At 50.2% G+C, this 23,509-nt stretch overlaps 2 protein-coding genes across 3 annotated transcripts; one reads left to right on the plus strand and one right to left on the minus strand.

The window, feature by feature from the left end:
* Positions 1–106: 106 nt before the first annotated feature.
* On the plus strand, positions 107–12,735 carry GPN2 (GPN-loop GTPase 2). Of its 2 annotated transcripts, none has more exons than XM_082653090.1 (5): positions 107–708; positions 1,290–1,446; positions 4,186–4,346; positions 8,882–9,012; positions 10,489–12,735. In XM_082653090.1, exons 1-5 carry the CDS (start codon positions 298–300, stop codon positions 10,559–10,561), a joined length of 933 nt encoding a protein of 310 aa, XP_082509216.1. In that variant the 5' UTR covers positions 107–297; the 3' UTR covers positions 10,562–12,735. The 2 variants fall into 2 exon arrangements, with proteins under 2 accessions (XP_082509216.1, XP_082509217.1); XM_082653091.1 differs by having other exon boundaries at positions 107–639.
* A 5,307-nt stretch (positions 12,736–18,042) lies between these two features.
* Positions 18,043–19,345, minus strand: SFN (stratifin). The gene has a single exon (XM_082661978.1). It carries the CDS (start codon positions 19,271–19,273, stop codon positions 18,527–18,529), a length of 747 nt encoding a protein of 248 aa, XP_082518104.1. The 5' UTR covers positions 19,274–19,345; the 3' UTR covers positions 18,043–18,526.
* Positions 19,346–23,509: the final 4,164 nt, after the last annotated feature.

The following is a 23,509-nucleotide window of genomic DNA, read 5'->3' on the forward strand; positions in this document are numbered from 1 at the left end:
CCTTCGGCGCCAAGCTGTGTCGTCGCCGTATGGGCGGGACTTCCTCTCCCGGCCCTGCTGTTTCCGACGTCGTCCGGAAGTCGGGTGCTGGTCCCGTCAGTACCGGGCCATTTGGTCGTCTCACATCGCGCGGGTCCCTGCTCTTCCTCCTTAGGCGACCCCCGGGCATCACCGCCGGCCCCCGACGAAGTGCACGTCGGGGATCCCGTTGCCCTCGGCTCTCGTCTTCGGCTTGGCTCCCGCCCTGCTTCCCTGCCGAGCTTACCTGCTCCGCACGGGGCCGTGTGCCGGCTGCCCATGGCGGGGGCCGCTCCGACCACGGCCTTTGGGCAGGCGGTTATTGGCCCTCCGGGCTCGGGGAAGACCACGTACTGCCTGGGCATGAGTGAGTTCCTGCGCGCGCTGGGCCGGCGTGTGGCGGTGGTGAACCTGGACCCGGCCAATGAGGGGCTGCCGTACGAGTGCGCCGTGGACGTGGGCGAGCTGGTGGGGCTGGGCGACGTGATGGACGCGCTGCAGCTGGGACCCAACGGCGGCCTGCTGTACTGCATGGAGTACCTGGAGGCCAACCTGGACTGGTTGCGTGCCAAGCTCGACCCCCTCCGCGGCCACTACTTCCTCTTCGACTGCCCTGGCCAGGTGGAGCTCTGCACGCACCACGGAGCCCTGCGCAGCATCTTCTCCCAGATGGCGCAGTGGGACCTCAGGGTGCGTCTGGGGACGGGCAGGCCCATTTTGCAGATGGAGGAACTGAGACAGGGAGGAGAACAGATGCCACGCCCCCATGTCCCACAGCGAGGTAGGGGCCGAGACGCTTTGGAGTAAAACAGATGTGAGTTTGAATCCTGGCTCTGCCACTGACTCGCTGTGTGGTCCTGGGCAAGTCAGTTTATCTCTCAACCTCAGTTTTCTCATCTGTAAAATGGATGTGTCAGTACCCAATTTGGGATTATTGGGAGTATGGAAGTAGTTATGTGGAAAGTGGTATGGTAATTGTTGTTGTGACTTGTGGGCAAAAGAAAGTGAAAGAATAGAGTCAGGTGCAGTGTGAATTGAACCAGTTGCCCACTGGGAGGCTCCGTGCAAGGCATCTTGTAGGAAAAGATGCCCCACATCTCCTGGAATAAGGAAATGACTATGACTATTAGAATGAAACAGAAGCAGGAAAAAACTAATGGGAAGACTTTCCCTTTGCCCTCAGAAGTCCCCAGTCTGATGGGGGAGACATAGGCCCTAATGTTCCCTGCCTCCCCAGGCCAGTCTCACCCTGTCTCTTCCTTCCCTCCCAGCTGACTGCTGTCCACCTGGTGGATTCTCACTATTGCACAGACCCTGCCAAGTTCATTTCGGTACTGTGTACCTCCCTGGCCACCATGCTGCATGTGGAGCTGCCCCATGTCAATCTCCTCTCCAAGATGGACCTCATTGAACACTATGGGAAGCTGGGTAAGAGATCCTGTTCTGACAGGCAAAAAGTAGGGCAGCGGCTGGGCTGGAGTGAAGCAGAGATCTCAGCTGAAGGAAGCTGCTTCCAGGGACCATGCATGGCCTGATGATAGTAGCCACAGTCAGGTCTGACCCCTGCGTATTTATTTTGTGGCACTGTGTGCCAGATACTGTTCTGGGTTTTGGGGACAAGAGAGCTACAGATGATGATATGTATTATGAAGGAATTAGAAGAAAGTGATGGGATAGTGAGTGGTTGGGAGTGAGGGGAGTGAACAGTACCATCTGAGCTGAGACCAGAATAGTGAGAAGGAGCCAGCCAAGGCAGAACTGTTCCTAGGCAGAGGGACCAATAGGGGTCCCTATTTCCCTAATCCTTAAGGAAAGAGTTTTGTTTGTTGTTTGTTGGTGGGTTGTTGTTGTTGTTGTTCTTTGCCATTTCACCTGAACCACAATATTTTTTTTTTAATTATTTTTTTGGCTGCGTTGGGTCTTCTTTGCTGCGCACGGGCTTTCTCTAGTTGCGGCGAGCAGAGGCTATTCTTTGTTGCGGTGCGCGGGCTCCTCATTGCGGTGGCTTCTGTTGTTGCAGAGCACAAGCTCTAGGCACGCGGGTTTCAGTAGTTGCAGCATGCGGGCTCAGTAGTTGTGGCTCGCGGCTCTAGAGCACAGGCTCAGTAGTTGTGGCGCACGGGCTTAGTTGCTCTGCGGCATGTGGGATCTTCCTGGACCAGGGATCGAACCCACGCCCCCTGCATTGGCAGGCGGATTCTTAACCACTGCGCCACCAGGGAAGTCCCGGGAAAGAGCTTTTTGTGTTCAAGGAAAAGGGGGTGGGGAGTGAAGGGAGCCCAGTGTAGCTGAGATAGTGCCCAGGGGAAGGGTGGTAGGAAACGAGGTCAGAGAGGTGGGCAGAGGCTAGAACCTGTACTGTTGAAACACAGAGGAAAGCCATTGATGAATATGAAGCAAGGGAACACCATGAACTAAAAAGGCCCTTCTGGCTACTTTGTGAATTGAAAGGGGCAAGAATGAAAACAGAGGTCCTGTAGGAGGTGTTTGCAGCAGCCCAGGCAGTGGTAGTGGGAATGGAGAGAAGTAGATAGATTCAAAACTTACTCAAGAAATAGGATTTGCTGGTGGATTGGATGTGGAGACAGAGGAATTAAGGATGACTCTCAGGTTTCTGACTGAACCAGTGGACAGATAAAGGTGCCATTTGTCAAGGTGGGAAAGACTGAGAGAGAAGTAGGCTGGCATGAGGCGGGGACGTTGCCTAGGGGTCTATGGCCAACATTTTTTTCCTGCAAAATTAGTGCCCTGCTGACTGGGGCATTAGGTCCCTAAATAGCATCTTCAGCCACAAAGGAACCTAGAGAAGAATAGCTGAAATGACCAGCAGTGAGCAGGAGGGAGGTTGTAGGGAGAGTGAAGTGTCAGGGCCTTGTCCAGGGAGGGTGACTGGCTGCCAGTTGGGACATGGAAGGATGGGGATAAAAAAGCCCCATTTTATCTATGTCCAGATTTGTGTCTTCCCAAGCCTGTCTCCCCCTTCACAGCCTGCAGCCCAGATGGCTACATGCTGGTCCTCTACATTTCTAGCTCTGACTCTTGCCAGTCATCCTCACAAGAGACTGAGGTACAAACCAGATCAGGCAATTGAGGCCCAGAGACATTACATGAATAGCCCAAGGTCAGTCACTCAGCTAGCCTTTTAACTGAGATAAAATTTAAACCAAGTGTACCTGGCTGCAGTTTCTGCATTCTCAGTGAGAAACGTACCTGTCAGGCAATCCAAGAAGTTTGTTGGAATGCCCAGCACTTCCTTCCTTGCAGGCACAGGGGTGTCGGTTTCTCATTAGAGCTGATAAGAACACAGGAAGCAGAGATCAGGGAGTGAGTCAGTCAATCCCAATAGCCTGATTCCCTCGGCTCACTTTGGAACAGACCTACTGAGTAGCCCAGCTGCTTGAGTCTTCCAGGCAGAAGTGGACAGTGCAGAGGCCCACTTTCCTTCTCTTAGTGCAAAGTTTGTATTCATAGAACTGAGTCAGGGACCTCTGAGTCATCTAGTCTAATCTTCTCATTTTACACTAAGAAGGAACTGACCTGGAAAGGGAAAGTGATTTTCCTAAGAGGCCATCCTGCTAGATAGAGCACTAGATAGTGTGCCAGGTCCTGGGAGCTCTGCCTGGCTATGAGCTTTTTGAGGCAGGGACCAAGCACTATTATTGGTACATGTTCTACCTTACTACCACTGATCAAGCACTTCTCTGAACCAGACACTGGGGTTTATAGCCCTTAATCCTCACAGTAGCCCCATGAGGTGGGTAACTGCCCATAGAGCTAGTAAATGGCAGAGCCAACAAGTGAAATCAAGTATTTTCTTCTTAGTAAGTTCATTTCACTGCCTCAGCAAATGTTTGTTGAATGAATGAATGAATGAGTGAGTGAGTGAGTGAGTGAGTGAATGAAGGCAAAGGAAGAAGGAAAAAAATAATGGTCCCTGTCCTCAAGTCTTTAGCCTGATGCCAGTTGCTCCTGAACACCAGTTTCTCTTCTTTTTATTTTCTTTCTAATTAAAGTATAGTTGATATACAATGTTGTATTAAGTTCTGCTGTACAGCAGAGTGACTCAGTTATACATATATATACATTCTTTTTTTATATTCTTTTCCATTATGGTTTATCATAGGATATTGACTGTCGTTCCCTGTGCTAACCAGTTTCTCTTCTTAGCCTTCAACCTGGACTACTACACAGAGGTCCTGGACCTCTCCTACCTGCTTGACCACCTGGCTTCTGATCCTTTCTTCCGCCACTACCGTCAGCTCAATGAGAAACTGGTGCAGCTCATCGAAGACTACAGCCTGGTCTCCTTCATCCCTCTCAACATCCAGGTACAAACACACCTCATTTTATTGTACTTTGCTTTATCATGCTTCACAGATACTGCTTTTTTTTTTTTTTTTTTTTTTTTTTACCAGTTATAGGCTTGTGGCAACCCTGCATTGAACCAAGTACATGTTCCAACAGCATTTGCTCACTTTATGTCTCTGTGTTACATTTTGATAATTTTCACAATATTTCAAACTTCTTCATTATTATTATATTTGTTATGATGATCTATGATCAGTGATCTTTGATGTTACTATTATAATTGTCTGGGGCACCATCGACTGCACCCATATAAGACGGCGAACTTGGGAATTCCCTGACGGTCCAGTGGGTAGGACTCTGTGCTTTCACTGCTGAGGGCACAGGTTTTTTTTCTTTGTTTTGAGGACACAGGTTTGATTCCTGGTTAGGGAACTAAGATCCCGCAAGCCACATGGCGTGGCCGAAAAAAAAAAGAAGGTGAACTTAATCCACAAATGTGTGTGTTTTGACTGCTCCACTGACTGGCTGTTCCCCCATCTCTCCCTCTCCACCAGCCTCCTTATTCCCTAACACTCCCTAAAACACAACAATGTGGAAATTAGACCAATTAAACCTACAACGGACTCTAAGTGTTCATGTGAAAGGAAGAGCTTCACATCTCTCACTTTTTTTTTTTTTTTTTTTTTTTTGGCCATGCAGCATGCTGGATTTTAGTTCCCCAACCAGGGGTCGAACCCATGCCCCATGCAGTGGAAGCAGAGTCTTAACCACTGGACCGCCAGGGAAGTCCCATGCCTCTCACTTTAAAAGCTAGAAATGATTAAGCTTAGTGAGGAAGGCATGTTGAAAAGCCAAGATAGGCCAAAAGCTAGGCCTCTTGTGCCAAACAGTTAACCAAGGTGTGAATGCAAAGGAAGAGTTCTTGAAGGAAATGAAAAGTGCTACTCCAGTGAACACAGGAATGATAAGAAAGCAAAACAGCCTTATTGCTGATATGGAGAAAGTTTTAGTGGTCTGGATACATCAAACCAGCCACAGCATTTCTTTAAGCCAAAGCCTAATTCAGAGCAAGGCCATAACTCTCTTCAGTTCTATGAAGGCTGAAAGACATGAGGAAGCTGCAGAAGAAAAGTTTGAAGCTAGCAGAGGTTGGTTCATGAGGTTTAAGAAAAGAAGCCATCCCCATAGCGTAAAAGGGCAAGGTGAAGCAGCAAGTGCTGGTGTAGAAGCTGCAGCAAGTTATCCAGAAGATCTAGCTCAGATCATTAATGAAGGTGGCTACACTGGGAACTCCCTGGCGGTCCAGTGGTTAGGACTCTGCGCTCACTGCTGAGGGCCTGGGGTTCAGTCCCTGGTTGGGGCACTAAGATCCCACAAGTGGCCGGTGTGGCCAAAAAAAAAAAGGTGGCTGTAGTAAACAACAGATTCTCAATGTAGACAAAACAGCCTTATACTGGAAAAAGATGCCATCTAGGACTTTCATAGCTAGAGAGAAGTCAGTGCCTGGCTTCAAGGCTTCAAAGGATAGGCTGACTCTCTTTTTAGGGGCTAATGCATCTGGTGACTTTAAATTGAAGCCAGTGCTCATTTATGATTCCGAAAATCCTAGGGCCCTTAAGAATTCTGTGAAATTTACGCTGCCTGTGCTCTATAAATGGAACAACAAAGCCTGGATGACAGTACATCTGTTTACAACATAGTTTACTAAATATTTTAAGCCCACTGTTGAGACCTGCTGCTCAGAAAAAAAGATTCTTTTCAAAATATTACTGCTCATTGACAATGCGCCTGGTCATCTAAGAGCTGTGATAGAGATGTTGTTTTCATGCCTGCTAACACAACACCCATTCTGCAGCCCATGGATCAAGGAGTCATTTTGACTTTCAAGTCTTAGTATTTAAGAAATACATTTCTTAAGGCTGTAGCTGCCATAGATAGTGATTCCTCTCATGGATCTGGGTGAAGTAAATTGAAAACCTTCTGGAAAGGATTCACCATTCTAGATGCCATTAAGAACATTCGTGATTCTTGGGAAGGGGTCAAAATATCAGTATTAACAGGAGTTTGGAAGAAGTTGCGTCCAACCCTCGTGGATGACTTTGAGGACTTCAAGACTTCAGTGGAGGAAGTAACTGCAGATGTGGTGGAAATAGCAAGAGAACTAGAATTAGAAGTGAAGCCTAAAGACACTGAATTGCTGCAGTCTCATAATACAACTTTTTGGATAAGGAGTTGCTTCTTATGAATGAGCAAAGAAAGTGGTTTCTTGAGATGGAATCTACTCCTGGTGAAGATGCTGTGAAGGATGTTGAAATGGCAGCAAAGGATTTAGAATATTATGTAAACTTAGTTGGTATAGTAGCAGCAGGCTTTGAGAGGATTGACTCCAATTTTGAAAGAAGTTCTACTGTGGGTAAACTGCTATCAAACAGCATCGCATGCTACAGAGACATCGTTTGTGAAAGGAAGAGTCAGTTGATGCAGCAAACTTCATTGTTGTCTTATTTTAAGACATTACCACAGCAACACCACCCTGATCAGTCAGCAGCTGTCACCACGGAGGCAAGACCCTCAACCAGCGAAAAGATTACTACTCACTGAAGGCTCAGATGATGGTCAGCATTTTTTAGCAATAAAGTCCTTTTTTTTGCACGCGGGCTTTCTCTGGCTGTGGCAAGCGGGAGGTACTCTTCGTTGCGGTGCGCGGAATTCTCACTGCAGTGGCTTCTCTTGTTGGCGGAGCATGGGCTCTAGGCGCCCCGGCTCAGTAGTTGTGGCTCACAAGCTCAGTAGTTGTGGCTCGCGGGCTCTAGAGCGCAGGCTCAGTAGTTGTGGCACACGGGCTTAGTTGCTCCACAGCATGTGGGATCTTGCTGGACCAGGGCTCGAACCCATGTCCCCTGCATTGGCAGGCGGATTCTTAACCACTGCGCCACCAGGGAAGTCCCAGCAATAAAGTACTTTTAAATTAAGGTACGTACATTGTTTTTTTGGGCATAATGCTATTGACTATATGCTTAATAGACTACAGTATAGTGTAAACATGACTTTTATATGCACTGGGAAACCAAAAAATCCGTGTGACTCACTTTATCATGAAATGTGCTTTACCTTGGTGCTCTGGAACCCAACCCACAGTATCTCCGAGGTGTGCCTGTACTGGGCACTAAGAGGCCTCATCCCTTGGCTATTGGCTCTGCAGTGCCTGGGAGCACACCAGGCTACGTGTCCAGGAGGCTTTGAGGCCTCAAACAATGGTCTTTGTCCTGGGTCCAACAATCATTCAGTCTCCTTGGTTTCGAGACCAGTGGTGGGCAGGATTCCAGTAAAGAGGGTAGACCAAATTTTGGCCCTATCTGTTCTGTTTTTTTGTTTTTTAATTTATTTATTTTTGGCTGTGTTGGCTCTTCGCTGCTGCACACGGGCATTCTTTAGTTGCGGGCTACTCTTCATTGTGGAGCACGAGCTCTAGGCATGTGGGATTCAGTAGTTGTGGCACACGGCCTTCAGTAGTTGTGGCTCACGGGCTCTAGAGCGCAGGCTCAGTGGTTGTGGCGCACGGGCTTAGTTGCTCCGCGGCATGTGGGATCTTCCCGGACCAGGGATCGAACCCGTGTCCCCTGCATTGGCAGGCAGATTCTTAACCACTGTGCCACCAGGGAAGCCCCCCTGTTGTTTTGCTGGGTTCTCTCTACACATGTTCCCTCCTCAGTGTGAAAAAGGATGAGTTCAGAAAGTCATTAGCAAGGGACTTGACCAAGGCCAGGGACAAGTCTTTCAGCCTCCTTCAAGATGGGCAACTGCCTGTCGACTTTGCAAAGTAGTACCCAACCCCTGTGCCTCTCACCTTGCACCCTGCAAAGGTAACCTGGGAGACAAAGGTGCGTGTTAGATTCCTTTCTGCTGGGGGTGAACTTAAGGGAGCTTGTCTCTTCTCTGTTTAATGCCACACTTTTCTCGACTAAAACGAGGAGGTGAAACCTATAATATGAATCCTACAGTTACACTTATTGAAGACTTTCTGTGCTAGGCATTGTGCTGAGGACTGTACATGCATTATTTTGATCTCTCTTTCCCATGATGTGATGTAGGGACCATTCTTACCACTTTTATGTGGACGAACAAATAAGTTACATGCATATTTATCGGGTGCCTACTGTTAGATAGGTTCTGCGCCAGCCACTGGGGATGCCTGGACAAACAAGTTCCCGACCTCAAGGGGTGCACAGTCAAGTAGGAGAGGCAGATGAGTTAATAACTTGCTAATAGTAAGATGGTAAGGATCATAGCTACAGTGGGGATAAACCCAGGGGACTGCGGGTGTGCGTAGAGGTGCTTATCTGTTCTAATTTGGGTGGGTTGGTAGTCAGGAAAGATGAGGTGTAGCCGGGCCTCTGGGCACATGTAGAAGTACTCCAGGCCAAGGGAGCTGCATGGACAGAGGCTTCATGAGGCAAGATCAAGGGGGGTGTTTGGAGACTGCAGTCGGTTTGGTACAACCTCAATTCCACATACCCCTATTTCACTCAGAGCTGTTTCTCTCCTCCCTGCCCAGGACAAGGAGAGTATCCAGCGGGTCCTGCAGGCTGTGGATAAAGCCAATGGCTACTGCTTTGGGGTCCAGGAGCAGCGGAGCCTGGAGGCTGTGATGTCTGCCGCGGTGGGAGCTGACTTCCACTTCTCCTCGTATCCTTGCTCGCTAGCCTCCGCCACAGCCAGGAGCGGGAGGCCAGGGGCTCAGGAATGGCCATGGCTGCCCTTGCAGATGACTGATTTCATGTTGACCAGTGGGCTCCCTGGTAACTGGTCCCTTGGAAGGCTTCAGGGTTGTTTGTACCTGAGGACAAGGGAGGCTGTTGATCGGAAGGAGCAACAAATACAGAGGCCCAGATATGAGAGAGCACTGGTCACTTCGGAGAGATGCAAGGGATTCGGTTTGCCTGGTGTCTTGAGTGTGAAGGGGAAAGGGAGATGCAGTGGGAAGGGGAGGTAGGCGATGGAGGAGTGTGGACTTCGGCCGTGGGTGGCCAGTGGGAACCAGCATACTATTGTTGAGCGGAGCGTGACGCAATCAGATGTACATTCTTGAAAAGCACCTCCAAGTGTGGAAAATGCATTTAAGGGATGTGATTGGGAGCAGGAGAGTCTTTACAGTCTCCAGGTGAGATGGGATGCAACATTAGTAGTGACAATAGCAAAAAGGGTGTGGACTGGAAAAATGTGAAGGAGACAGATAGCTAGAGCTCGTGACCAGGTGGTTATGGGATAGAAGGAGGTGAAGCAGAAGTTAGACTCCCAGGTTTCTGGTTTAGTCAGTGGTAGGGGGTGGTTGTAGTCACTGAGGCAAGAAAAGGAAGAGGAGAGGGCAGGTTTGTCACGTGGGTGGCAGGGATGGGAACTGGCAGCTGTGCTGTGTTTGAGGGGGCCATGGGATGTATTGGAACCTCAGTCTCCCTGGTTGTAGAATCTCAAGTTCTGACGCCGGAGTCCTCTAGTATAAGAGCCATGGTGGCCAACCTAGCCATAGTCAGACCCCAGACCCAGGCCTCAGGTCGGCCAGCCTCACACAGCTCCATGGGCAGTGCCGTGGTCTTTTCCTGTGTGACTCTGATTGATGTCCTTCCTGCCCCACTTTCCTGCTATTCCCAGAGAGAGCTAGAAGGCACCCTATAGCCCAAGCAGAAAGTTGTTGTTTTCTTTGAGCTTCCTGAGTTCCCTCCTCTAGCTGAAGCAGAGGAGTCATTTGCTGAGCACCTGCCATGTGCCAGTTGCCATGCTGGCGCTTTATATTCGTTGTCTCATTTGACAGAGTTCCTCACAGCTCTGTATTACAGATGAGAAAAACAAGTGGCAAAATCAGGGTTTAACCCCACAGCCTGGCTCCAGAGCACGTGCCACAACACAGAGCTGGAGGGTTAGTGCTCTCTGCTTCTCTGCAGTGTGGGCAAGAGGCAAATAGAGGAGCATTTGGGTCTGGTTACTTGGAGGGACTTCTCAGACCCAATTGTTCCCTGTTGCCTGAAGCTCTAATTATGAGGAAGGGAGTGGGATGGGAAGAACCTCCAGACGCAGCTAGAGGGCACACATCACAGAGGTCAGATCCTACCCAGACCAGTTCTCCATCCTTGCCTATGCTATCAGCCTTGATGAGCCCTCCATCAGCACCCTGGGCCTGCAGGAGAAGTACCTGGCGCCCTCAGAGCAGTCAGTGGAACAGGAGGCCATGCAGCTCTAGCAACAAGCTGAGCTCTGGAGAACAAGACACACGACCCAGCGCTGGGGAGAGTGGCAGCTCCCAGTGAGCAGCGGACAGCTCAGTGGCCTGCAGATCCAAGGGCAGCCCTCCCAGCCAGAGCTGGGAGACTGGCGAGGGCATACTCAGCCTTGCAGAGGACTTCTGGCCAAAAGCCACACATGTAGCCAAGCAGAGCACCAGTCACAGCCTCATGAACTCTGGGCGCTGCCACCAGGGATTCAGCACTGGTCCCACTCGGGCTGTGACGGAATGTGCTACAATGCAAGAGTTTATCTTCTACTTTTTGTGGCTTCCAAACTTTCTTCAATCATCCAGGACCGAGTGAGTTGGGAATATCGGAATGTCCCCTTTCCTCAGAAGAGTCCTATTTCTTCATACTACAGGGCAGTGTTTCCCCCAAAGCACGGGATCATACTAGAGGGTTGACTCTCAGTCCTCAGTTATGCTCTTTGGTTAATCCTTAGTTTTAACAGTGAACCTCAAACTTGAGGTCTCACAGACAACACTTCCTAGCAGATCTTGTAACGTTTTATTTTCATTGTCTTTATGTCATGGTTTTATTGTTTTTTGAGGTTAAGTGTTAACTAGTTTTCCATTTATATTAGTGATTAAAAGTTGACTTTAAAATGAAATTATTTATACAAAATGAGTTGCTTAAAGGAAAATATCAGTATATAATCGTATCATGAGGGCTGTGGGGAAAGTCAAGCCGGCTTGAAGTTGGAAATACTGGTGTTTGCTTCCTTTGCTCTTCTTGCAACTGGTTGGATGCAATTCACATTTTCAACCAGTAGGTAGCATCCCAGGCTTATTTTTTAATTTTTTTTTTTTTTTTTTTTTTCCGGCTGTAGCCTGGAGGCAGAAGGGGACAGATGGCTGTCGTGCCAGTAGTCTTATTTGCAGACACTCAGTGCTGTTAATACACGGGAAGGGCTTAGCATTTCACAAAGAGCTTCCACACACACAGTCCTCATGTGGCTTTCACAGCAGCTCCTAGGGACATAGACAAGATGGGGAATAGTACTAAGCCCCACTTTACTGTGAGGAAACAGAAAGATGAGGAGTTTGAACTTCAGTCAGCCTGTCTCTCTCATAGCTCACTTTGCTGAATACTTAATGGTGAAAAGTCAGGGCCCTCCTCCCACAGGGTTTATAACCAATCAGGAGAAAGAATTTAGACACCTGTAGGGTATTAACTGAATCATAAATCAGGGGGAAGATAGATGACTGGTGGTTCGGACAGTTGGAGAATTCAATTTAGGAAAACTGTTCTGAAGCAGCATTGAGACGGGGGTGACCGGGCTTTGCTTCTCACATTCGGTCACCAGAGCAGAAGGCAGAAGAGTTAGGGGCTGTGAGGAGGCCCCTCGGGCTGGAACAGTGTGAAAGCAGCCGACCCCCACTCCCACGCCTGGCGGGACAGGGGATGATAACTGGGTGCTCCTTCCCCCGACTCTCATCTAAGGAGTTCAAAGCACCTCATCCCTATTGACACTGTACACGGTGGGGAGTGTCAACAGTGCAAGCCAGGGAAACTGAGGCCAGGAGGCACTGCCTGGGACTGGCTGTGAGTCACCTATGGGGCCTGGAGCCCAGGAATAATGACACCCAGGCTGCTGGACAGATCCCTCATCAGTTAGGGCATGAGGGTGGGTGCTGTGTTTTTGAAAGTAATACCAGTAGCTGTGGTCATGGATTTTGATGCTTACCCCATCCTGGAGGCCCCAGCTATCACCAAAGCATACCAGCTGGAAGGAAGCATCATTTAGAACTTTATGGCCTCATATGCAAGCACCCTGAGCATTTATTCTCTGCAGTCATCAAGTGAAGAAGGATGGACAAATTCCAAACTTTATTTTCAGGCCTTGGTGTGACAACAAGGGTGTTTTCTCCTCTAGTAAATGGAGCTCTGTCCACTTCCCACTGATAGCAACGTGATTTTCTATCCCCCCTGTCATGATTGGGAGGGGATAGCACAGTGCAGAAAAGCAGAGGTGTCTGGGTTCCAGGTGAGGTCTGTTCAGCATGAAGTGTGTAGGGTAAGAGAAAGACCATCCTCGATTTGTCAGCATATGACGACTGTCCTTAGGATTTCTTTTTTTCCTGATAGAAAAGTGAAAAGCTTGGAAAATGAAAATAAGTCACCCATGATCCCACCACAGATAAATAATTTTTAAATATTTATAATAAATTTTCTATTCAAATGTATATTTTGTGTTTTTTATTTCAAGTCTTATTTTTCTATGCGTTCAGAGGGATAGCTATAGCATTTATATACATGGGATATATTGTTAATGCTTTGTAACCTGCTTTTTTCAGTTAACATTATTTCATGTAACTAAAACTCTAAGGACCTTTTTAATGTCTCCATGATAATATTCTGGAGTATGGCTATAACATTGTTTATCCAGACTCCCATGCTTAGCCTTTAAATTGTTAGCAATTTTTTTGCTATTGTAAATAGTGCTGTGATTAACATCTTTGTCTGACTCTCTGACTTTTTTTTTTTAACATCTTTATTGGAGTATAATTGCTTTACAATGGTGCGTTAGTTTCTGCTTTATAACAAAGTGAATCAGTTATACATATACATATGTTCCCATATCTCCTCCCTCTTGCGTCTCCCTCCCACCCTCCCTATCCCACCCCTCTAGGTGGTCACAAAGCACCGAGCTCACCTCCCTGTGCTATGCGGCTGCTTCCCCCTAGCTATCTATTTTACGTTTGGTCGTGTATATATGTCCATGCCACTCTGACTCTCTGACTTTTAACTTATGATAAAGTCCTAGAAATAAAATAGCTGATGTTTTCTAGGTTCTGGATTCATATTGCCAAAATGCCTCCCAGAAAAGTGCCACTTTACAACTCACAGGCACTGTCTGGAAGTGCTCTTCTCACCCCCGACCTCACTTGGCAATCGTGAACTTCCGGAGGGAGGAAACCATCCCTGAATGCTTTCCAAGGGACCTTCTTGGTCTTCTCTGCTAACCACTGACACTGGGCTATACTATGCATATCTTGGCTCTGAATTGGGGACTTCCAACAACTGGAAGATAGTGTTTGGAACCTATCAGTGACCACAGCTAATTGGAAAGGCTTCCAGCCCAGACAAAGAGGCTTAGGAGTGAGGGTGACACCCTAAAGCCCACAGAGCTGAAGCACAGACAGTCTGCCCTCAGCTGTTTCTGAAGTAGCAAAACGCTCACCCACAGCTGGCTGAGAATAGGAAGCCTGATCCCATTAGGGTCTGTGGGAAGACGAGGATCCCGTTAGGATCTGAGAGATTCTCTGTCCTTTCTCAAGGCTCCTGAGAGAGGCAGGGGAGTGACTTCCCAACACTACTAAGGCCCACCCCATTTTTGAAAGAAGCTGGGAGGCCCAACTACCTCAAAATCCTGGAGGGAAATTCTCTATCAAGCTGAGTAGCTCCCCTCCTCCCCCTTTTCCTCTCTCTTGTCCCTGGTTGTTGAGCCCTTACCCAGCCTTGTCTGGGCTGCTCACCTCCTCTTCCTGTCCCCTTTGGAAGGAAGAGTCTCAGATTACACAGACCTCAGTGGCATCAGGCTTGCTGAGGGTAGGGGAGAGCCATATGCCTCATTTCCAACCCACTGTGTCCTCCATGTCCAGCCAGGGAGCCAACTTCCCATAGCCCCAGAAGCCCAGGTGTCAAAGTGGCTCTGAGCCTTAGTCTCTTCAGAAGCAAAACAAAGATGATAATATGTGTTGCTGTGAGGAATAAGGTATGAAACTGCCTGGCACATAGCAGTCATGCCACGTGCTCTTATTACTGTATTCTGTTCTTTAGGAAGAAGCAGGAGGGGGGCACTTCTGGTCAGACGAGCAATCTTGTTGCAAGCATCTGAAATCAGGTTTTCCCAAAAAGGCACTGGACACTTGGACATTGTGTGTGTGTGGGTGTGTAGGAATATCGTGCCTTTCTGCCTTTCTGGAAGGAGACACAGTGGCCTGCCTGACCCCAATGCCTTGGCCTAGGGTGCCCGGTTAGTTCTGAGAAGGAACCTTAACCCCAATGCCTTGCTTTCCATCACCTACTTCTGTGGATCTACAGAGCCAATTTGGACTTTGCTCTCTGAAGTAACTGCATATAAGAGAGAAGAGTAGATACCTTCTTTAGAGAATTTTAGGTTGCAAACTTTCCCCACACAACTCAAATTCTTGGGAGAGGAAAATCTTTGTAAGCCCTGGGCCTCTGTTTCCTAGGGGATAACCTGGCAGTGCAGAAAGGATGGGACTGTGGTTACTTGACTCTTTGTGAGCCCGATTTCTATCTAGAAAGCTTTGCTTTATCCCAGAACTAGCTATATTTCCATTTTCCACAGTAGAGGACCTGGCACTAACCTGGTTTCCAGGCATTTGGAGGGACAGTTTTAAAACTAAGTTTTGAGCTCCTTCCTGCACACAAAAGCGTGCTGGAGACGCTGTGGGAAGAAGGAGGAATAATGGGACAAAGTTACCATTTTTAGGGAGCTCTCTGGGGAGATAAAAAACAAACCCAGGACGTAGTTGCAAACCTAGAGGTAGAATTAAGTAGGTATGAAATCATGACTGAATAAATGTATTTATATAAGTGAAAGAATTTGGCGGACTAGATAGTGTACCCAAAGCTCTGTATGTGTTAAAGGGAAAGGGATGGTGGCTAGTCGTGTTTTGACCTGAAGATGGCTTTGAAATTTGGAAAAGTTTACAAGAAAGTGCTTGGGGCTTCCCTGGTGGCGCAGTGGTTGAGAGTCCACCTGCCGATGCAGGGGACACGGGTTCGTGCCCTGGTCTGGGAGGATCCCACATGCCGTGGAGCAGCTGGGCCCGTGAGCCATGGCCGCTGAGCCTGTGCGGGAGGGGCCGCAACGGTGAGAGGCCCGCGTACCAGAAAAAAAAAAAAGAAAGAAAGAAAGTGCTCAAGTGGAGAGGACAACTGGGAAGAGTGGCCACCACGAAATTTCCAGCAGAACTTGGCAATCTTACCAACTTTGCCCTCTGGGACTGATTTTTTTTAATTGAGATATAATTCACATATCATAAAATTCATTATAGAGTTTACAGTTCAGTGTTTTTTCATATATTCACAAAGTTGTGCGACTATCACCACTATTTAAATCCAGAACATTTCATCACCCCAAGAGAAATTCCATATACATTAGCAGTTGGACTGAAAAAAAAATTTTTTTTTAATTTTATTTAAGTATAGTTGATTTACAATGTTGCGTAGGACTGAAAATTTTTAAATGTCAAATTTAGGCCAGGAAAAGATGACAAGAAATGCTCACTGAGACCCCACCCTGGGTAACATTAAGAAAGCTTCAGATAGAAAAGTCTGGGACCCAGTTCAGAAGCTGGTGCCTAAGCCAGCTCACAGCTAGCTGTCTGATTTGGTGATATTCCAGTCCATAGCATCTGCTTTTAAAATCTGTCAACACCAACATGCTACCTTAGGGTAGCTCATTTCTTTCCCCATAGAGGGCAACCGTGACCGGTGTAGAGGAAGTAGGCGAAAGTCAAATGCTGAGAGAAAAGGAAGAATTTCCTTTCTCAGGACCTACCCATTAAGAGGAAGTCACCAGACCTGTCCGGTAAGAGAAACCAGGTCACTTCCAGAGCTGAGGGTAAGTCACTTGCCCTCTCCCAGAGTCTCTGACTGGTTTGGAACCTTAAAACCCAACACCGTTCTGGGAAAAGAGAGGTGAAAACGAGGGACCCAGAAAGCATCAGAGTGGTCCTGCCAGCTTCCCCTGTAGAATTAGTAGCTCTGATAAGAGCCCTTTGAGTCCCATGGGTGTGACCAAACTTGGACTCTGGGGAACCTGATGAGGCTGGACTGAGTTTCCCCAATAATGTCAGGTGGAGGAGTGACCACTTGATGTCAGGCCAGTATTCTCAGGAGGCCCAGTGATCATGTAGGTCATATTTGGCAGTAAAGCTGTGCCTCAGTACTGGGCCTGATTATCCTGCTTTTGGCACAGAAATGCTGGATAAATCCTAGACTATTGATGCTGGAAGGATTAATAATGCGCAGCATGTATTGAATATGTACTGTGGGCTACTTTACATGCATGTATTTGCTCAAACTTCACAGCAACTTTAAGAGGAAGGTACTATTTTTTAATCCCTAGTTCACAAATGAGGACAGAAGGTAAGCATGGTGAAAAGCCTTGGCCAAGGCAGGCTGGGAGTCAAACCCAGGCAGTTTTAACTTCACATTTTTTCGTTATAAAGCCTTTAGTCCAAGCCCCTTATGACACAGAAGGGGAAACTGAGGCCCAGGGAGGTATAATGGCTTTTCCAAGCCAGTCAGGGACACTTCCAAGCCTCCTGGTTACCAGTTCAGTGCTGCCTGGGCTCCGGAGTGTGATGGGGACACCTTGGGGGCCTTTTCCTAGCCGACCCTGCCTGCCCGGCCAGGCTCAGGCACCGCCGGTAGATCAAATGACTCAGAGGGCAGGGACTACTTTGCCGCACGACCCCGCCCTGTCCCGCTGCTCTGAGGATGCCGAGCTCTCGGGTAGGGCGGGTGGCAACTCGTCCGAGCGAAACCGGGAGAGCGCCGCCTCTGGCACCTGGCGGGGGGCGGGGGCCCCTCAGTGGCGCAGCCCGTCTCGGCGCCTGCGGGGCCGGATGGGCGGAGGGAAGACGCAATGCGCGCAGTCCGCCGCTCATTCTCCTATTGGTCAGTCGGGCCCCTGGGGCGGTACCCTGACTGTCTCCCTCCCGTGATTGGATGACATCGGCCTCGGGCCCGCCTCCAGCCTCGGGCTGTGAAGGCCTGGCCGCGCTGGGAGGCCGCATACGTAGGCGTGTTGCAGCTGGGAGCCGGGGTTGGGGGGGGCGGGCCGGGGGAGGCGTGGAGGCGTAGGGCTCCGCCGACCAAGGCAGGACGCGCTCCTCGCGGCCCTTCCCACTCAACTTGAGTCTCCTCGTCGTCAGCCCGTTTCATTTTTGTCCCCATCTCCGAAAGCTGGAGGGCCGTCTTCTCAGACCTGGGCCAGACTTTTAAAAAGGCGGCGTCATACCCCTGCCCCAGGCCGTACTCCCCTCCGCTCAGATATAATGACTCTTTCCCGCTTTCAGATCTCAGGCGCCCAGAGCCGCTCACTGCAGCGTACCCCTCCGGCGCTGTCCTCGGACCTCACACCTGAGACTGCACTGGTTTCCTGTCCCCTCAGACCTGAGCTCTTAAGCCTCCCGCCCCGCGGCCCCTGCAGAGAAGCCTCCAAGCCGTCTTTGCACTCACCTGACCCTCTCGGGAGGACCAGTTTCGGGGGACCAGACCAGACCCTGATGGAGAGAGCTAGACCCCCAGCCTCTCTCCTGGAGTCACTGGCTCCAGAGTCTTGTCTGCGGGTCACTGAGCCATCCCCATGGGAGGGTCTCTGTAACTCATACACCAAACCCTGTCTCGTCCCTCTGCAATAACTGGAAAAGACAGGAGAAGTGTCACAGGGGAACTTTATTGAGAGGAAAGAAACATGGTCACACCCAGCAGACATGCTTTCGCTCGCTTCCTTGGTCTTGCTCGCTGCATGCACACACTCTCTCTCTCTCTCTCATCTCCAGCCTCTGCCACACAATTGAGTTCTCAGCCACAAAGGTGGGATACTCCTCAATTCCTAAGATCCAGAGGCAGCAGGGGCAGGAGGGGGGCGGGGTGGGGAGGAAGTGGCCAGGTTCAGGGGTGGGGTCGGGGGGCGGCGGAGGTGCAGAGAGCAGGGCTGGGTGGAATGACCAGTGGCCAGGAGCACCTGAAAGCTGCAGGAAGCATGGAATCCTCTGGCTCCAGGCGGCCTCAGCTCTGCTGGTTCCTCTCTGTGGAGCCTTTCTGAGCTGGGGCAGAGCATTTGGGGAGAAGGGTTGGGCCTCCCACCCCGTACAAGTCCTCTCTGCCAGGAGTGGGGGACGAGCGGGCAGGGCAGGGAGGGCAGCGGGCACGGCTCAGCTCTGGGGCTCCTCGGGAGCCTCGCACCCCTCTTCCCCGGCGTTGTCGGCCGTCCACAGCGTCAGGTTGTCCCGCAGCAGCTGCATGATGAGGGTGCTATCTTTGTAGGAGTCCTCGCTGAGGGTGTGCAGGTCAGCCATGGCTTCGTCGAAGGTGGTCTTGGCCAGAGAGATGGCCGCCTCGGGGCTGTTGGCGATCTCATAGTGGAAGACGGAAAAGTTCAGGGCCAGGCCCAAGCGGATGGGGTTGGTGGGCGGCATCTCCTTCTTGCTGATGTCCATGGCATCCTGATAGGCTGACCGGGCTGAGTCAATGATGCGCTTCTTGTCATCACCGGTGGCCACCTCAGCCAGGTACCGGTAGTAGTCGCCCTTCATTTTCAGGTAGAAGACCCGACTTTCGGCGTCACCGGCCTCCTTGATGAGATGGCTGTCCAGCAAGCCCAACACCGTGTTGCATACGCCCCGGAGCTCTGTCTCCACCTTCTCCCGGTACTCTCGCACCTCCGGGCCCTTCTCTTCTGAGCCCTCCTCGTTGCCCTTCTGCTCGATACTGGTCAGGACTCTCCACGCGGCCCGCTGGCCACCCACCACATTCTTGTAGGCCACTGAGAGCAGGTTGCGCTCTTCGCAGGTTAGCTCCTCACCCTTTTCCACGGCGCTCTTCATGAAGGCTGCCATGTCCTCATAGCGTTCAGCCTGCTCGGCCAACTTGGACTTCTGGATCAGGCTGGCTCTCTCCATGGCTCTGGGGACAGACAGGCGGCAGGTTAACTGGCTGCCTCGGAACAGATGCCGGGTTCTGTGCCTCTTCTGCTCTCGGCCTGCCTTTTGGCTGGAAGGCCAGGCCCACAGCAGGGTGGGGAGGGGCAGAGGGCGGGACTGGGGCCCCAGACCTGCCTCCTCTCCTCTTCCCCACCACACCCTTTCCGGCTCTTCCTTAAAGGTGAAAGGGCTGGGATGTGGGGTGAGTCATTGGGACAGTCAGCAGGAGAAATCTGGGCGTTGGCCACACCTGCATCGACACCTCTCCAGCCTCCAGGCTGCCCCCTCTTGTTCAGGGTTTCCATTACATTGCCACATGAGGTAGCTGCCCCAGTTTCTCAAATCAGATCCTCCTTAACCGTGTCCTTCCAGGGGCTGAGGATGGCTTCAGCTACCTGACCGCTGTGGGCCTAGGCGGAGCCCATGAAGCCAGGTGCAGGAGGATGGGGTTCCTGATCCTGCCAGGTACATTTCCCCCATTGGTTCAGGTGAGAGAACTCATTGTTTAGGTAGGGCTGTAGTTTCCCAAGCACCTTCATACCCGTGATCTATAGTATCTGCTGTGTCTCTGCAAAATGGGCAGGACTGTGACTACTACTCCCACTGCAGAGATGGGAATACTAGGGCTCAGAGAGGGATGAGATTTGCTCAGGGTCACACAGCTTTGGCTTCTCTCCCATCAAGGCTTCTGACTTGTGAGCTCCAGGCTGTATTTAGAAGTAAGATGCAGGCTTCTTCCAGAGTCTACCTGAAATGGTTCCATCCCCCACTCCTCACTCCCCCTCAGGGTCCTGTCCCCTCTGAGCTCCCAAAATGCACAAGCAGCAGCGTTCAGGGTGCCACTTAATGAGGTGTTTAACGATCGGCTTCTGACGCTCCAGCCCAGCCTTTGTAATCAGTCACCCAGTAGGTTTTTGGATACATTCCCCATCACAGCACAATTTTCCCTTTCAAGTTGGTGGCCTGTTGCCACTTGTCTGAGCACTTACCCTCTGGCTCTCCACACCAGGTCACCTCGCCCCTCCAAGCCACCTGCCATCATGCATCAGTGGGGCTCACAGAGGGTGGGGACCCAGCTCACTGACTATCCCACTTTTGTGCCTGACTCAGCCTGCCTTCTGTCAGAGGCTGGGAGGCAGGCCACCTGGGTACTCTGCCCAGTTTGCTTACCCAGGGTGGGGTGCTAGTAACCGGGGAGAGAGACAGGACCGAAAAAAAGGAGGTGGCTGTCACACAGGCCATTTTTTTTTTAAAGGGCTTTAAATGCTTGGCTTTTTATTTATTCTATTTTTTATTTTATTTATTTTTTATTTATTTATTTTTGGCTGTGTTGGGTCTTCATTTCTGTGCGAGGGCTTTCTCTAGTTGTGGCAAGCGGGGGCCACTCTTCATCGCGGTGCGCGGGCCTCTCACTATCGCGGCCTCTCTTGTGGAGCACAGGCTCCAGACACGCAGGCTCAGTAGTTGTGGCTCACGGGCCTAGTTGCTCCGCGGCATGTGGGATCTTCCCAGACCAGGGCTCGAACCCGTGTCCCCTGCATTAGCAGGCAGATTCTCAACCACTGCACCACCAGGGAAGCCCACACACAGGCCATTTTGTTTTACGGGGCAGCAGTCCTAGCTGAGTGCTGCCTTCCCCAGCCTGCCTCTCAGAAGTTTCCCTGCCCCTTCCCGTTGACCATGGCCCCACCCCTGACCCCTGGCAGAGGCCTCAGAGATGGAGACTGCTCTGTTGCCAATCTTCTATCCCTGTTCACTGAGGTGCTATCTTTGTGTCAGCCAAGAATTTCACCTAAAGGTGTTGGCATTGCACCTATGAGGGTGTGTTCCTGCTTATCTGCTCCACCCCTAGCCAAAGCTCAGATGGGACTCAGGGGTGGGGCTCCTCTCTCTGGGATCCAACCAGTTTAATCCTTGAACCAGGACTATTTCACAGGCCTGTCCGTCCCCAGTTCCTCTTGGTGTCTGAATACCCACCCTCCCCTCCTGGAGGGACTCTGAGGCCAGAACTCTGAGGCCCAAAGATGCGATCTGCCAAGGAAGCAGAAGGGATTTTAGGCTTGCCATCCCGAAGGCTTTGCTTAGATCACTGACACGGAAAACGCTAGAAACAAAATACACTGAAGTACCAATTTACAGAGTATATCTTAAGGTAGTGGGAGTCTAAGTGGGGTTTTTTTTCTTTTGATTTTCCTAGTATCTTCAGGTTACCAATGGTGAATGTGTATTATTTTTCTATGACAGACAGAATAGCCCAGTATCTTTGGAATCAGACTGCCTGGGTTCAGTTCTCACAAGCTGCTGTGGCTTTGTCTAAGTGACAACCTCTGTGAGCCTTAGTTCTCCTAAGTATAAAACGGGGCTTGTTGTGAGGAAAGCACTTAGTAGAGTGGATGGTACCTATTAACATTGTGTGAAAAAAAATCCACATAATAATGTTTATTATTATAAACATACACACTCAAAGCACTAATATGGAGCTGGTTTCTATGAAATAAGGACCTCAAACCAGGCCTCAGCCGAAGGCCAGACCCTGCCCAGCTGCAGAGAAGACGAATGAATGGTCAGATGCACTCGCTCAGCACTGCCTCCTCACTCTCCAGCCCAGACATTCCTCTGGCCTGCGCAGGCGCTGGGCCCTCAAGGACCTTCCTTCGTATTAGTCATCCAGCTCAGGCTTTCCCAAGTCCTGGGGGAAAGCAGGAGATCCCAGAACACTAGAAACCTGGAGGGCAGGGCCTGATAGGCCTAGGAATTTTGGAGATGCTTCTGTCGCAAGGGAGGAAGCATGCTCTTCCTACCACTCAAGCCAGGAGACCTGATGGTTCACACCACAAGCTCTATGCCCTCAGCACAGTGATGAGCAGGCCAGGCTACCTAACACCTCCTGCCCGCTCTGGCCTGTTGGTCCTGACTCAGTTCCTGTCTCAGGCACCTCCCTTTGCCTCCAGGCCTCCCTTTCCCAAGTCCAGGAGCCCAGGCAGGCAGGAGGCAGCAGGCCCTGGCAGGGCACGGAGTTCCACTGTCAGCCACCTGAGTCAGCAGGACAGAAGCGGGGGCTGCAGCCCAAAGGGGCTTTCCTCATCCTGCCTGCTACCTCCTCACCCTCCCATATAGCATCCATCCTACCAGCAGGATCAAAGCCTCTGGTCTCACAGACAACCAATCCGTCTTAGCCAGTAATAACAGCCTTTGAAGGGTTGTGGCATAGAGAAGATAGCTACCTCCATTGAGAAAAAGGCTGGGGCTCTGATTGTAGCAGGAGGGATTCTGGTTAGATTTCAGAAAGAACTTCCTAGGAAATTTTTTCAGTCTTGGAATGATCAAATTAAACAGGTGACTGGAGAAACTGGCACCTTCTCCCTTGGTTAGCTGTGAACAAGGGTTCAGTTATTCAGCTAAGAGCTCACGGTACTAGTTGGTTGCCTTTGGGAGAGAGATTACTTTTAAGTGACTCAGCTGAGTCTTTTCTTCCTCAAGGTGCTGCTGTTTAGCGTACCCTACGTCTCCTAGGCCATTCCAGTCGAGGACACAGTGTGGAATTACTGGAAAGAGAATGGAATAAGGTCCGGGTGTGGAACTGCATCCCAGCTCTATTATAAGGCTTTGAGCAGGTCCCTTCCTGCCTTTTGGCCTCAGTTTCCCCATCAGTACAAGGAGGCCAACACAGATCATCACTAAGCCCCCTGTTGGCTCTGAATGACAGTCTCTAATTTTAGGGTTTCTCCCTGAGATCCCCTCCTCCCACAGCAGCCAAATTCATTCCTTGGGTGGTGCAGAAGGGTCAGAGGTTGGGGCAGAGATCAGGTTCAAATCCTGGATTTATCAGCTGGGAGACCCTGGGAAATTTCCGTGCCTTTCTTGAGCCTCTGTTCCCTCACCTGTAAAAAGGCTGTCATTGCCTTCTTCATAGGTTTAGGGAAGAGAATGGGCAAGCCCTTGCTAAATGGCCACCGTAATTATTTTTTAGCTCTTAGAACACTGTGTGTGTATCTCGATGTGGGGCAGCAGCTGGGGAAAGGAAAGGTTCCATTGTTACCCTGGGCTGGGCTCAGTTCAGGGGTGTGACAGTCCCTGACTGGAGTTAAACCCTCTGTCCCAGCCTAGGCTGGGACCTTTCCGAGTTCAGAGGTCAGCTAAGGTCTCTGGAACTGAGACCAGGAGTTCCAGAGGGGCAGGGTGACAATGACACTAGCCACTCTGCCTGTGTCACTT

Source organism: Grampus griseus (assembly GCF_964374135.1).
Source record: "Grampus griseus genome assembly, chromosome: 1".
Lineage (NCBI taxonomy): Eukaryota > Metazoa > Chordata > Mammalia > Artiodactyla > Delphinidae > Grampus > Grampus griseus.